Here is a 13,546-nt window from a genome sequence, read left to right as displayed (position 1 = left end):
CAAATATTCAGTTTTATCCTAAATGATGTTCATAATGCATTTTTATTACACCTGAACAGTAAAATAAATCACACATTTCCTTGGCTGAATTCAAACCAGCATGACACTTTAGGTATTTTTTTACAAATACCAGCGAATGCATTTTTTTGCTCAATGTCTTTTGGTCAGCTGATTGCAGTCACATGGCCAAAAAGGAATGCAGGGCCTCTTTGATAATCTCCCTGGATCATCTGCTGTTTTCTCCCTTCCTCCCTTGGTCAGGAGGTCTTAGGCAGCTTTACACATCTCAATATGGCTCTGGTGACAGATGAACAGGTCCAGAAGGTGAGCAAAAATATATATTTATCTACATGTACCCTTTAATCACCTGATCACATCCTTAATTTTAATTGCTACCTAGCAGGGCATGCTGGGAGTTTTAGTTCTGCACAGCCTGAATGTTTTCAGTTTTTATAGCAGTTGCTTACTTAATACATAGTAATAGGCTGTCAGGACTAGTAGTCTCTGGTTTTGGAAGATTTGTCCCTTGGAATGTCAATTTAATGTTAACAAAGTAATGTGTTTTGAGACAGGCAAGGAAATCCTTTTGAATGTCAGTCTTAATAATTAAACCATACCAAAATATAATTTATCCTAATAACTATAATAAAATATAAATTATATAACATAATCATACTCATTGCTAAAAAAGGGTCAGTATTGCAAAAAAAGGACCATTATAGTATATCTTTTTTTCAATCAAATGCAACCATTAATTTGGTTTCAAAAATGACAGTACCCCTGCTTTTAAGTGTCAGTGATAACAAAAAAGTGAACCTATTATGAGACCTTCTTATATGTTACCTACCTACACAACAAAAGACTCTTTGTGATTAAATTGTATGCCAAAATGTTTTATTTTAGTGCTGAAGTGAATAAGGAAATATCAACACTTATATCAGGTATTTATTGCTGTCTGCAGCCTTGCAAAAAAAAAAAAAACAAACACAATTATCCCCCTATTTTGTGATTGCTATTTTTTGGTCACTGCTGGTGACAACAAAACAAATTTGTCCCAAACTTGGAAGGTGTTGCAGAAACTGAAGGTGGGGGAATTCTTTTCATTCCTGAGATAGTGAATAGTGAATCTTGTCAAAAATGGAATTCCACCTCTTCATAGAGAGATTAAGTCCCTTTTCTGGCACTCCCCCCGCCAGCGCACCTATGGGTCAACTCCACCCATTTGACCCATCCCAGGACCCACCTATCCAGTTAAAAACTCCCCAACGTCCTTTACTCCCTGTTTTTTTCAGTACAATACAGTACAATAACAGTAACAATAAAACAGTACAATAAATTCAAATAAAATACTAAAACATACAAAAGATAACATGGTAAACAAAATGTAAGAAAGAAAAAAAAGGTAACGACAACCAAAAGAGGTTCACAGTCGGAAACATTGTATATCAAATAATTAATTTGAGTTTCACATTAAAGTAAGAATATGTATTTAAGCAATATAGGGTGGGTTATAGGACTTCATCCAACCACATTAGAAATAGTGGACCATATGCGCCATTGATAATAAAACTTTTTAGAAGTTGAATTACTATATGTAAAGGCTTTTCATTACAGTACTGTTGGTTGACTCTCTCTATCACTTCTAAAACTGAAAGGGTAATGTTTTGGTTCCATTTACTCACTATTGTTAGCCTTGCAGCGAAATAAAATATGAGAAATTACCACCCTGTGAGAGCTAGGGAAATTATCTTTTCCTATATTTAGTATCGCGAGTTCAGGGGAAATATTGAAGGTGCTACCGATAATTTTCTGTAACAAATTGGAAATTTCTAACCAAAATTAGTGAATTTTGGTACATTCCCAGAACATATGCATATATGTACCAATGTCCCCACACCCTCGCCAACATAATGGAGAGTAGTTAGGGGTAAATTTTGCCAATCTATAAGGGGTTCTGTACCATCTTAAAATCGTTTTTTTGGTAACACTCCCAGTGGGATAAGCACACAAGAAAGGAGATCATAGAAATAATGACAGCTTTCCATTTAGGTAAAGTGATTGTACACTGCAGGTCTTTCTCCCATATAGAAAAAATTGGGAGTCTCTGCCATTTGTCTTTGGTTTGTAAAAGGTTATAATAAATAGCGATACCCCGCTTATGGGATATAGTACCTTGACAACGATGCCAGAATTTGGATGGTACTTTTAACAAATGTTGGATTTGCCATAATTTATATTTATCCACTAAAGAAGAAAAGGTAGGGAGGTTATGCATATAATTATATCCTTTATTCACCCATGATAATACATTCAAAATATTAATTAGATATTCGTATGATCTAATAGGGGTTTGAAGAGGAAGTGAGTCCTCTAAGGAATCAGATAACTTGATTAATAATAAGCCAAGTAATTATCTCCATTTATTATGGAAGTTTCTATATTTAGCCATCTTGTTTGGGTGTTAAGAAAAAGGCATTTCTCCAGCTGATCTAATAGAGAAGCGAAGTAATAATCTTGGATCAACAGTAGTCCCACACCCCCTACCTTTCTCTGATGTATAAGAAAATGACTAGCTATTCCTAGGCCTTTTGTAATTCCAAATAAAGTAATTCAATGAGTTTTGAATAGTTATGAAAAATTGTGTAGGGAGAACAATAGGTAAAGTTCTAAATAAATATAAAATTTTAACATTTTTAGTTTATCTTGTATTGTTTTAAGTAGGGGTGAAAAATTGTATTTGTAGGTGTCAACGCTGGGGTACGATAGTTTTATTCCCAGATAAGGGAGAGAATTCCGAACCTGAGTAAAAGAGAATTTTTCTGCTATAGTCTTTTGTGTCTTTAGAGGGATCCCAATATTTAAAATGTTGCATTTTGACAAGTTTATCTATAATAACTAATAATACTAAATTCTGAGATAGTTTGCAGTAGTGCTTCAATGGATTCCATTGGGTTGGTAAGTGTTAGACTAATATCATCTGCGAACAATCCAATGACATGGGATATTTTATTAATAGTCAGCCCCTTTATATTGATTTGCTGATTTGCTTGATTTTCTGAGCCAAAGGTTCTATCGCTAAAGAGAAGAGGATTGGGGATAACGGGTATCCCTGTCTTGTTCTGTTGGTGACTGAAAATTCTGGTGAAAGCACTGGTGTGGTATATAGTGCCATAATGGCAGATAGAATTGACCCATTGGGCCTGATTTACTAAAGCTCTCCAAGGCTGGAGAGAATACACTTTCATCAGTGAAGCTGTGTGATCCAGCAAACCTGGAATGGATATATTCATTGTCATTTGCTATTTCTTAGCAAATGCTTTGAATCCTGGGTCAGATCCATCCCAGGTTTGTTGGATCACCCTATTTAATGTACAGCACTGCGTAATATGTTGGCGCTATATAAATCCTGTTGAATAATAATAATAATAATCACCCAGCTTCACTGGTGAAAGTGTATTCTCTCCAGCCTTGGAGAGCTTTTTTAAATCAGGGCCATTGAATCCAAAAGCAGAGAGTGTTTTCTGGACATAGGACCAATGTAAGCGGTCAAACGCTTTTTCAGCGTCTAAAGTAATAAAGGTAGATTGGAGGTTATGATCACAATATGGTTCACAATATTGGATTAAATTTAACATATGTCGAGTCCCATCTGGAGCCTGTCTACCTTTTACAAACCCAATTTGATTTTTGTTAATAAGTAGAGGTGTTATATTAAGAAGTCCTTGTGCAATAATTTTGGATTAGATTTTGACATCATTATTTAATAATGAGATTGGCCTATAGTTTTGAACTAGAGATGGGTCCTTTTCTGGGAGGAATTGTAATTATGACCGCTTTTAACATCTCTTTAGGGAAAGTACCCTTTTGCATAGCTTGGTATAAATTTTTACCAGATAGGGGGACAATATCTGTTTATAGGTTTTGTAATATTCAGAGAGGAAACGGTCTATTCCTGGCGATTTATTCAAAGATAGAGAAGAAATTACTGACTCAATCTCTTGAGAAAACAAAAAAGGTTGGTTAAGATCCTTAAGTTGTTGTGATGACAAAGTGGGTAGTTTACATGATTTTAAAAATTCTTCTATGTGTAGATTTGTAGGTTGTAAAGTATTAGGGTTGTCCTTCAAATTATACAATGAAAAATAGTAATCTTTAAATGCATTCGCAATGTCTTGTGGGTTGGACGACCTAGATTTAGTAAGGGGGTGGAGAACCTGTGCTATTCTGTTTTTGGCCGCTTTAGATTTTAATTGGTTAGCTAATAGCTTACCAGATTTGTTGGCTTGACTAAAGTGTCTAGATTTTTATTTTCTATACAATTTTTCCTCTTTGGAAATCAACAAGAGTCTTAATTCAGTTCTACATTTGAAAAGTTCTTCCGAGATTGAAGCAGTAATTTGACTTGTGTAATAGTTCTAATGACTTAATTTTTCCCAATAGCAAATCTAATTGTTTGGTTCTTTTCTTTTTCTCCCTAGATGCTATTTGTAAAAAAATACCTCTAATATAGGCTTTATGGGATCACCGCAAAATCGTAGGATCTATTGTAGGAGTGTTATTGATATCAAAGAACTCTTTAAGACGAGTTAGGATATATTTGCTGGTCTCCGGGTTTGCGAAAGGAGAGGTATTATTTCTCCAGAGCCGAGTTGGATTTGTCTCTAGTTCTTCCTGTATGGACAATACTACAGGAGCATGGTCAGCCCATGTAATGTTGTGGATGACAGCACTTTTAACCATTTGAGGAGACCATTTATCTAATAAAAATAAAACAATTTGCGAATAGGATTGGTGTGGTTTAGAATAAAAAGTGGTCTTGTTCAGAAGAATGTGGGCATCTTCAGGCATCATGTAAGTCTTCTTGTAAGAGAAATTGTGCTAAGGTAGGTCTTGATTTAACTTTCTTGTTGGATGTATCAAGGTCCAAGTTCAGGATACAGTTAAAGTCTCCGCATATAGGTAAAGATCCTTGTTGTAGTTTTTTTGCTTTTTTAAAAAATTTTTTAATGAAAGCGATTGGCCGATCGTTGGGAGCATAGATATTCAAAATTGTTCGTAGAACATGATTGAGGCCACTAAAATGATATATCTGCCTTGTTGATCCGATTCCGTATGGATTAAAGAAAATAATATATTTGCACTGACAGCGATTAAAACTCCCCTTTTTTTTGACTATATCTTGAGTGGAAGATATGAGGAAATTTGTTATTGGAAAATTGTGGAGTATTTTCTACATTAAAATGTGTTTCTTGTAGGCAAATTATGTCACATTTCAATTTGCCAGCGTCATCCCATAATGCTCTATGTTTAAAAGGGCTGTTAAGTCCTTTAACATTCATGGATAGAATGTTGAGAACCATTGTTGGAAAAGGTTTGCATTCTGTGGTAAATAGCACATTGCAGTGCCTTGCAAAGTTTTTGTAAGGTTAGCCTGTGAAACCTCAAAGAGGAAAAAAAAAAAAATACCAAGTAAAAGGCACAAAAAAGTAAAAGGGAGGAAAGATAACCAGAACAAACAGAATATATGAATCCAAAAGGTTTCAAACTGCAGTAGCATATTGCACCTTGTAAACATGGAGGCATAGAGGTGAACACTGAGCCTTCAGGGTGGTCGATACAAAAGTGGTGTAGGAGACAAACAATTCAAACTGCAAAGAAAACAGGGTCCCCCGATCCAATTTACAAAATAGACATGTATAGGAAAAAAAATTTTCCTTGGATTTTGTTCTCCATTTAGTAGTAATATTATTGGAGGCACTAGTTGAACTTGAAACAGCATTTTTGTCTTTTAGTATATGTATATCCCAAAGTTTCAGCAGATCACTACCCGCCTGGGGCAACTTAACAACATGGAGAGATCCATTCTTTGTGATCAGTAGCTTGACTGGGAAGCCCCATTTATATGGGATTTGATGGTTCCTAAGTGCTTGTGTGATTGGAATAAAATTTTTCCTTGCCAAAATGGTTGCTTGCGATAAATCAGCAAACATGGAAATATGAGCAAACGGATCGGGTAAGGTAGTATTTCTCCTGGAATACGCCATAAGCTGTTTTTTATTGTGGTGGCAGTGGATACATGCCAGAACATCCCTAGGACTCTTATCTGGAAAATAGGATGGTTTGGGAATTGTGTGCACTCTTTTTATAATAAGCTCATAAGAAGCAGCATTGGGAATTATTGCAGTGAACAAGTTTTGAAGGTATGCTGTCAACTCTGACATGTTGCTGAAATGTTTTCAGCAATGCTTCTGAACTTAATATTGTTCCTGCGAGATCTGTCTTCCAGATCAGCATGTTTCAATTGAACTTGTTGCATGTTTTCAAAAGTTTCATTATGGGAATCAACTAAATCAATGTGAGCAGAGGCATATTCGCCCATCTTGTTTTCAATATGATCAATTCTGTCCCCAATATGATGCAACTCCCCTTTAAGCTGTTGAAACAGTGAAAAAAATTCACTATGAAGAGAGCTTCGCAGGGACACTAGCATTTGCCTGAGGGTAGTATATGATATAGGCTGATCAGAAGTAGGGAAGGAATTTATTGGGTCTAAGGAAGACTCTTCTATTGCAGCAAATTTATTAGAGATTTTCCTACCTTGTGTATCATCATTGGAGGAAAGCTTCTGCTTTGATTTTACAGGGCTAGTGCCTGTTGAAGAAGATTGAGAGGTTTCATCAAGGATTGTTTCCTTCCTAGGAGATTGCATAACTCTGTTGGAATCAGAAAGGATTGTAGATGAAGCTGCATGTGCACGTGAGGTCAGCCTTCTGGCTCCATCTTGATCCTGCTGGAGCTCAGAGGAAAGATAAAAATCTGTAAGTTTCCTAGGCAGTTTAGTGTTTCTCCTTTTTCCCATCTCTGCCTTGAGTGCAGGAGAAGCTGAGAGGGAGAAAATTGTTGTTGTGTTTGCCTCCTTCTTGTCGGTATAGTCCCTGAAGGATGCTCTCTCTCTGCAGCCCTAGCAGAAGACGTCCATCTCAGTCAGCTTCCGGCCACGCCCCCTCATTCCCTGTTCTTTTCTGATCCTTGCTCCGGGGCTGTTTACCTATCCATGGGGGATCCTTCTTATTCAGGTACAGAGGCCTTAGGGTCCTAAAAGGAAGCTGTCACTGCTCCATGCGGTGTCTCTGGGTCCCAGCGTTCATCCAGACCTATGGCGCATGCACGAGGATCAGCGCAAGACTGGGAGGTATGGGCAGAGATGCCAGAATCCAATATGGCGTTTTTTCACGATTTCTCTTTACTGTGCGTGCGCCGGGCACCACAGGAAGTTGGCAGCCTGATTTTTGCTAGCCTGGCTCCGGCGCATGCGCGATGGGCATTACAGGTGTCTAACTTTCCGTGGCGCCATATTTAAATACAGAATTTGCTATTTTCCATGTCCTGCCTGTTCTGCTTACTGCATGATGTTGCATGAGTAATTGTGTGTACATATAGCATTTTATTCAATTGATATGTATATTTTGTGGTTTATTATTTATTTAAAAAAATACATATTAATTATAAAAAATATATTATATATAATATAAAAATTATATATATATATATATATATATATATATATATATATGATATTCTATGATACATTTATTTTTCTTGTTATATCCTGAAGTTTTCACTAAACAAAAGTAACTGAAATGATCTCCTGGCATCTTATCATATGTTCCCTTTGTCCACATCAGTGAACCCTTGACACACTGCACACCTTATGAGGGGCCTAAGACTTTTCTTGATCAAGTTTAACTTTGAAATATGCCAAATTGGCTTGCTCTACAAATGTGCTAATGTTCGCCCCTCGACTGGGAATGGTGAAACTGCCACAGATATATTAAAATGAATCAGGGCTGTTTAGGCACTTACAACGAAAAAAAGCAGAGCCAGACATGATCTAAAAATAAAAGGAAATACGTGTGTCAGGAGAAAAATAAATTTTGCTTATTCACTACGTAGAGCAGCGCACAACCTCTGACCATACTGTCTTGCATGTAAATGAATAGCCTATACAGATCTACGCTACAGTAGTCGCATTATTATAAGCGGTAGAGAAAAAATCTGATGTGATAGAAGAAAATAAGCTTAAAAATTGAAGTCAACAAAAAATTTGTTTAAAATTGTTCCCCAGTGATATTTACCTGCTTTTGAAAGTTTAGAAAGGTTCTTTAAAGGCTCTACATTCCCCTGTGATTCTTTCAGATTATCAGGAGTTGTATTAACTTTACTTAAAGGTGGACATTTTTGTGCCTGTCTCATAAATGGATTAGGATTATATTCCAGCAAATGTTGGGCTGCTTGAAGAGCCCCCAGCCTTGTCAAGAAATCATCTTGATCTCCCTCACTTTCTTCGTCTCCTATATCAGTTGCTTTTTGTTTTTATGTTTTACTCCTAGTTTCCATATAATGAGATTCTAAAGTAAAGATTTTATCATCTTTCATTTATCCATCATTTTACCTCAGCACTTTTCCCACAACTCCTCCCAAACTTTTGGTTCCAACGTTCCCTTGATAGCATATTTCCTTCCATTCCACCAATCCCAGTCACCCAAATATCTGATTACCCGCTCCCCAATCTTATTTATCATCATTTCCCTCGGGGTCTAATGGCAGGGTTTGCCATATTTTGACCTCCTTTTAGATGATAAATGTTTCCCATACTGGCAAACACTGAGTTATTTCTGTGGATCCCAAGTTATCCCTGCTAGGGTAGGCCAATTTCCCTAGTACACTAGGTGACTGGTTGAACAGGTCCCTCCCCTGTTCCCCTTGATCCCAAATAGCTGACTTGGTCCAGACCGCTCCGTCAGGAGGCTTTCTTGTCCTGCCTTGATAAATTTCCTTCCATGTATGTGAATCTTTCCAGATTCCTCAGAGCCAGTTTTTTAACTCCTATCACTGATACAATAGTTACAACGGTATTAAAACCTTCTATTACACAATCTGATATTTATAAACAGCTGAATTTATGATTATATTTATCTATGAATTAAAAATTAAAAAATCCCTTGTTAGTAATTACAATGAAGATAGAGCATTCATAACAAGACCATTTTGTGCGGCACTGCCCACTGGCTTTCCATTCAGAGAATAGGGGGGTTTTGACAAGTGCTGGGGGCAAGGGTCAACTGGGTCTTTTACAGTCAGATCCCTGCCAGTCAAACCTAAACTCTGCAGTCTTTCTGTGGGAAGTCACCTAAACCTCACACAGGTGAGTGATGCTACTGATGGAATACAGTCTCTTTATCAACCAGACCACCTCCTAGACATCGACCTAGTGATGTTCTCACATACAATATCCATTCCTAGATAGCCTGATCGATCCAAAAACTTCAGCAAACAACACCCACATATAGGGCCGCATCTGGACTGCAAGAATGTGTTATCATTTTCACTCCCAGTGTGGCTTTATAACCACACTGTACATCAGTCTCATACAACATGTTAGTTTATAGCAAGAAGTAAAGTTCAAGTAAAAAACTTACTATCTCAGGTGAGGGAGCTGGTGGAAGAGAGCAAGGTAAAAACAGACAGATAAAAAGCTTACTATAAGCGGGCTGCGTGTCTGGTTTGACCCCACTCTCCTCAGCCGTAGTTTTCGCTCATCCAGGAGTTCAGTCTTTCCTCATAACAGGGCACCAAAACTGTTAAAGATGAATGTATTTCCCTCTTAAAGGAACAGAGACTTCTTGCTATGGATGGAGCTTTTACAGACACATGTGTGAGAACACTCAAAGGTGGATATTGTTGTGATTTATTCAAAAAAATGGTGGTATTTATATAATGTAAAGTAGGAGGTACAGAAAAATATTTAAAGGTTTGAAGTGATACGTGACTATTTAGAAATCCTGAGTGAAACAATTTATGACCCTGATATCCTGGGAACCTCTTTACATCTCTCCTGGTGACCATTCCCTTTGATCCTTATTAACACTTTAGACACATAAAAGGGACACAATGGAATGTACAGGATGTTTAAACCTCTCCCACAGTGGCTTCCCATAGATACTTCTGTTAAGATGCAAATTAGATGGAGTGAGAAAGTATTTTTCCATTTCAAGTGCTAAACTAAATTTGAACATCTGATTGAACAATGGTCAGTTGGTCACAAGCCTGAACCCAGAGATCCCCCTGTGGCAATATATATATAATGTGGCAAATATATAATATTTATGCTCCAAATTCCCCTACTAACCTGTTTTTTCAGGAAATTACTAATTGGCTTCTCCGAGAACCCATAGTTCATAAAGTTGTTGGGGGGGATTTCAACACTGTTATGTATGTGAATGAAGATAGAACTCTGGGGCAAGCCACTGGTGGTGGCACACCCCCTTTTCAACCAACTTCTCTACTGTCTGCTTTTGCCCGTTCTGCCCGCTTACATGATTACTGGAGATACTGCTTTCCTACTGAAAAACAATACACGTTTTTCTCCCATGTCCACGCTTCCCAGTCCAGAATTGATTACTTATTCTGCTCAAAATCCCTCTTAACGTTAGTAGATAAACCGAAAATTTTAACCATTGCTCTGTCAGACCATGCCCCTATTGCAGTGACTTTAAGGGAGGTCCAACCTAAAGGGGCCTCCTGATTGTGGAAATGTCCCTCCTATCTGGGCGGGGATTCGGCCTTTCAGGCGGAATTGAAATCTGCGTGGCATACCTACACGGACACAAATTCGGTTCATAAAGGTAATCCTATTTTGTTCTGGGAAGCGGGGAAGGCATACATGAGAGGCAGGATTATTTCATACGTGGCCTCTAAAAAAAAAAGAAAACAAGGACAGCCTATATGGAAGCCTTACAAGCTTTACGCAATGCACATGATGCTTTCCTTGCCAACCCATCTCCTGTCCATAAGCAATCTTGGCTGACAGCCAAAGCTGTATTTGATACCTGGGCGGAAAAACAAGAATTGTTTCAAAGGCAATATATGGATCTGCGCCTTCATAAATTTGGCAATAAGGCAGGGAAATTACTAGTGAAGCTCACCCGCCCCTACTGTAGCCAAACCTATATTACAACTATGTACGATGGAATGGGGAACCTTGAGAACGATCCCAAAGGTATCAATAGGATTCTGGAAATGTTTTATAGGGATCTTTACAAGAATCAGGAGATACAACCTGGTGCAGAAACCGCTTGTTTCGATGGTGTGCAGGTACCCACTCCAACTGACGAGCAGGTAGAGTCCCCTAACGCTGACATTACAGAAAAGGAATTGCAAGGAGCCATCTCCTCTCTAGTAAATGGTAAGGCCCCTGGTCCTGATGGGCTGACAGCGGAATATTATAAAATACTTCAGGAAGATATTGCAGAGGATTTAGGCAATGTCTATAAAACAATGTGGCACACAGGAACATACCTCCCCTCAGGCAAAGGGGCTTATATTAAAGTTCTGCCAAAACCTGGCAAAGATCCCCAACAGCCAGCGTCCTATCGACCAATTTCACTAATAAACTTGGAAGCTAAACTACTTTCCAAAATCTTGGCTGACAGACTGGCGCGTTAACTACCGAGTATTATTTCAACTTCGCAGGTAGGATTTGTCAAAGGGAGATCAGCAGTTACCAACATACGTAGGGTGCTTTCAGTTCTGGAATATGCTAAATGTCACCCACAATTAGACCTGGCTATAATAAGTATTTATGCTGAAAAAGCGTTTGATAACATGCACATCCCATGGTTGTTCAAAGTGCTTAATAGAATTGGTATAAGATAATAACCTTTCTATGATTTATTAGAAGCCATGTATTCTGATCCCCAAGCTCGGATAAATACACCGGGCTTCCTATCCCATACCATACCACTGGGCCGAGGCACAAGGCAAGGCTGCCCTCTCTTGCCACTATTGTTTATTTGGCAATCGAACCCCTGTTACGTTATAAAGAAAACACAACCTCCCTTCACGGGATAACAATGCATGATACAGAAATAAGGGCTGCATTTTTCGCAGATGATATTTTACTGTTCACTTCCAACCCCACAGCAGATATAAATACTATTCAACATATATTAACCCTCTTTGGAGAAGTAGCAGGCTTGAAAATCAATTTCTCAAAGAGTGAGATACTTCCCCTGACTAATATCAGAGACAGGCGGTGGATATCAACCTCACCTTTACCGGTTGTCAAAGACAATATTAAATATTTGGGGATACATATAGGCAGGTCCCCCACGTCTTTATATAAACTCAACTACCCGCCAATATTTCAAAAAATACAAAACGAACTAAGAATGTGGGAGAGGCTGCCATTGTCATTCATGGGGCAATGCCACCTTGTCAAGATGGTATTTTTTCCACGTTTATTGTATCCGCTACAAACCATACCACTTCTATTGAAGCATGCTGACATAAAAGCTCAAAATGAGTTCTTTTCCAGATTTTTATGGCTGGGAAAGAGGCCTCGGATAAAGTTAACTAAATTACAACTCCCAGTGTTGGAAGGGGGCGTTAATTTCCCTAACATCAGGCTTTATAATCTAGCCTGCACTAGTCGCCATGTCATGGATTGGATCAACGATACCTCCTATTACTCCAACACAGAATTGGAAAAAGCATTGGTCCATCTTTGGCACTTTGTAGCACTTTTACATTAGTAAACCACAATCCAAATGTTGTGGACCGAGGTCCTATCCTATATTAAGAAAGTAACGAACCTACAGTTGATAATGGAACCTCTTCTATGTGTGTTTGGGAACTGGAATGTACAGGTATGCAAACTGGCTAGGGGGACAAAAGACTGGATATCCTTGTGTTTACTGGCTTCCCGTAGGGCAATAATGCTACAGTGGATTCAAGCAGATCCACCCCGGTTGAAACTGATAGAATCTTCAATGGATATATTATACCGTAGGGATTTGTTAGAGGTAGCAGATGCAGATGACAAAGCTGTGACAAAATTTTTTGATAAATGGTATGCTTATATGGAATATTCCTTGGAGCCAGCTGAATTGTGCCAAGTCTTGCACCGGTATCGCTATTCTACGTGGCACAATTTACATTTCCTATAAGATCGGGACCCCTATGGGTAGTGTGATAAGCCGTTAAATGGGATCCACTTTATGCCTCGAGTGACAAGACATACTATGACATAGAGGTGACATGGAAATAGAAAAAAAAAAAAGAAAGAAATAGGATGATAGTTTTACCGGAACAGAAAACTTTCCCTTCCTCCCTTCCCACCCCGAGTTTTGGCTGTTTTTATTTTGGTTCAATGGTTTATGAACCTGTGTTCTTTTTTCTTTTTTTTTTTCTTTTTTTTTTAATTTTGAGTATTGTTTGGCAAAAGGAAAATTTTAGAAAATGGAGGACACAGTCAGACATGACGTAATTTTGTTAATCTGTTTAATTCTTATACAACAAGGAACGGGCACACACGATGTTATACCACTGTACTATGTCGCCCTGTTGATACTTGCTATGATTTTTGTATACTGCTGATGTTTTTTTTTTTTTGTTTTTTTTTACGGCCCGATCTTTGTAACACTAATCTTGAGCCTGGTATTGTTTGTTCTCTCTTACTCTGGCTTAGTACTGTTCTGATGATATT

General features: G+C 38.0%; 1 protein-coding gene across 2 annotated transcripts in view; it reads left to right on the top strand.

The window, feature by feature from the left end:
- The first annotated feature begins 232 nt into the window (after window positions 1-232).
- PHYHD1 (phytanoyl-CoA dioxygenase domain containing 1) overlaps window positions 233-13,546 on the top strand; it is a 64,651-nt gene continuing 51,337 nt past the window's right edge. Inside the window, exon 1 of one of the 2 annotated variants that reach the window (XM_072431752.1) lies at window positions 233-324. In XM_072431752.1, coding sequence (XP_072287853.1) covers window positions 292-324 — 33 coding nt within the window. In that variant the 5' untranslated portion in view covers window positions 233-291. Of the gene's footprint in view, window positions 325-7,083; window positions 7,193-13,546 lie in introns of those variants that run through there. The other variant, XM_072431750.1, reaches the window with a different exon arrangement.

Source organism: Pyxicephalus adspersus, chromosome Z, assembly GCF_032062135.1.
Source record: "Pyxicephalus adspersus chromosome Z, UCB_Pads_2.0, whole genome shotgun sequence".
NCBI classification, from domain to species: domain Eukaryota; kingdom Metazoa; phylum Chordata; class Amphibia; order Anura; family Pyxicephalidae; genus Pyxicephalus; species Pyxicephalus adspersus.
This window is presented reverse-complemented; position numbering and strand designations above follow the sequence as displayed.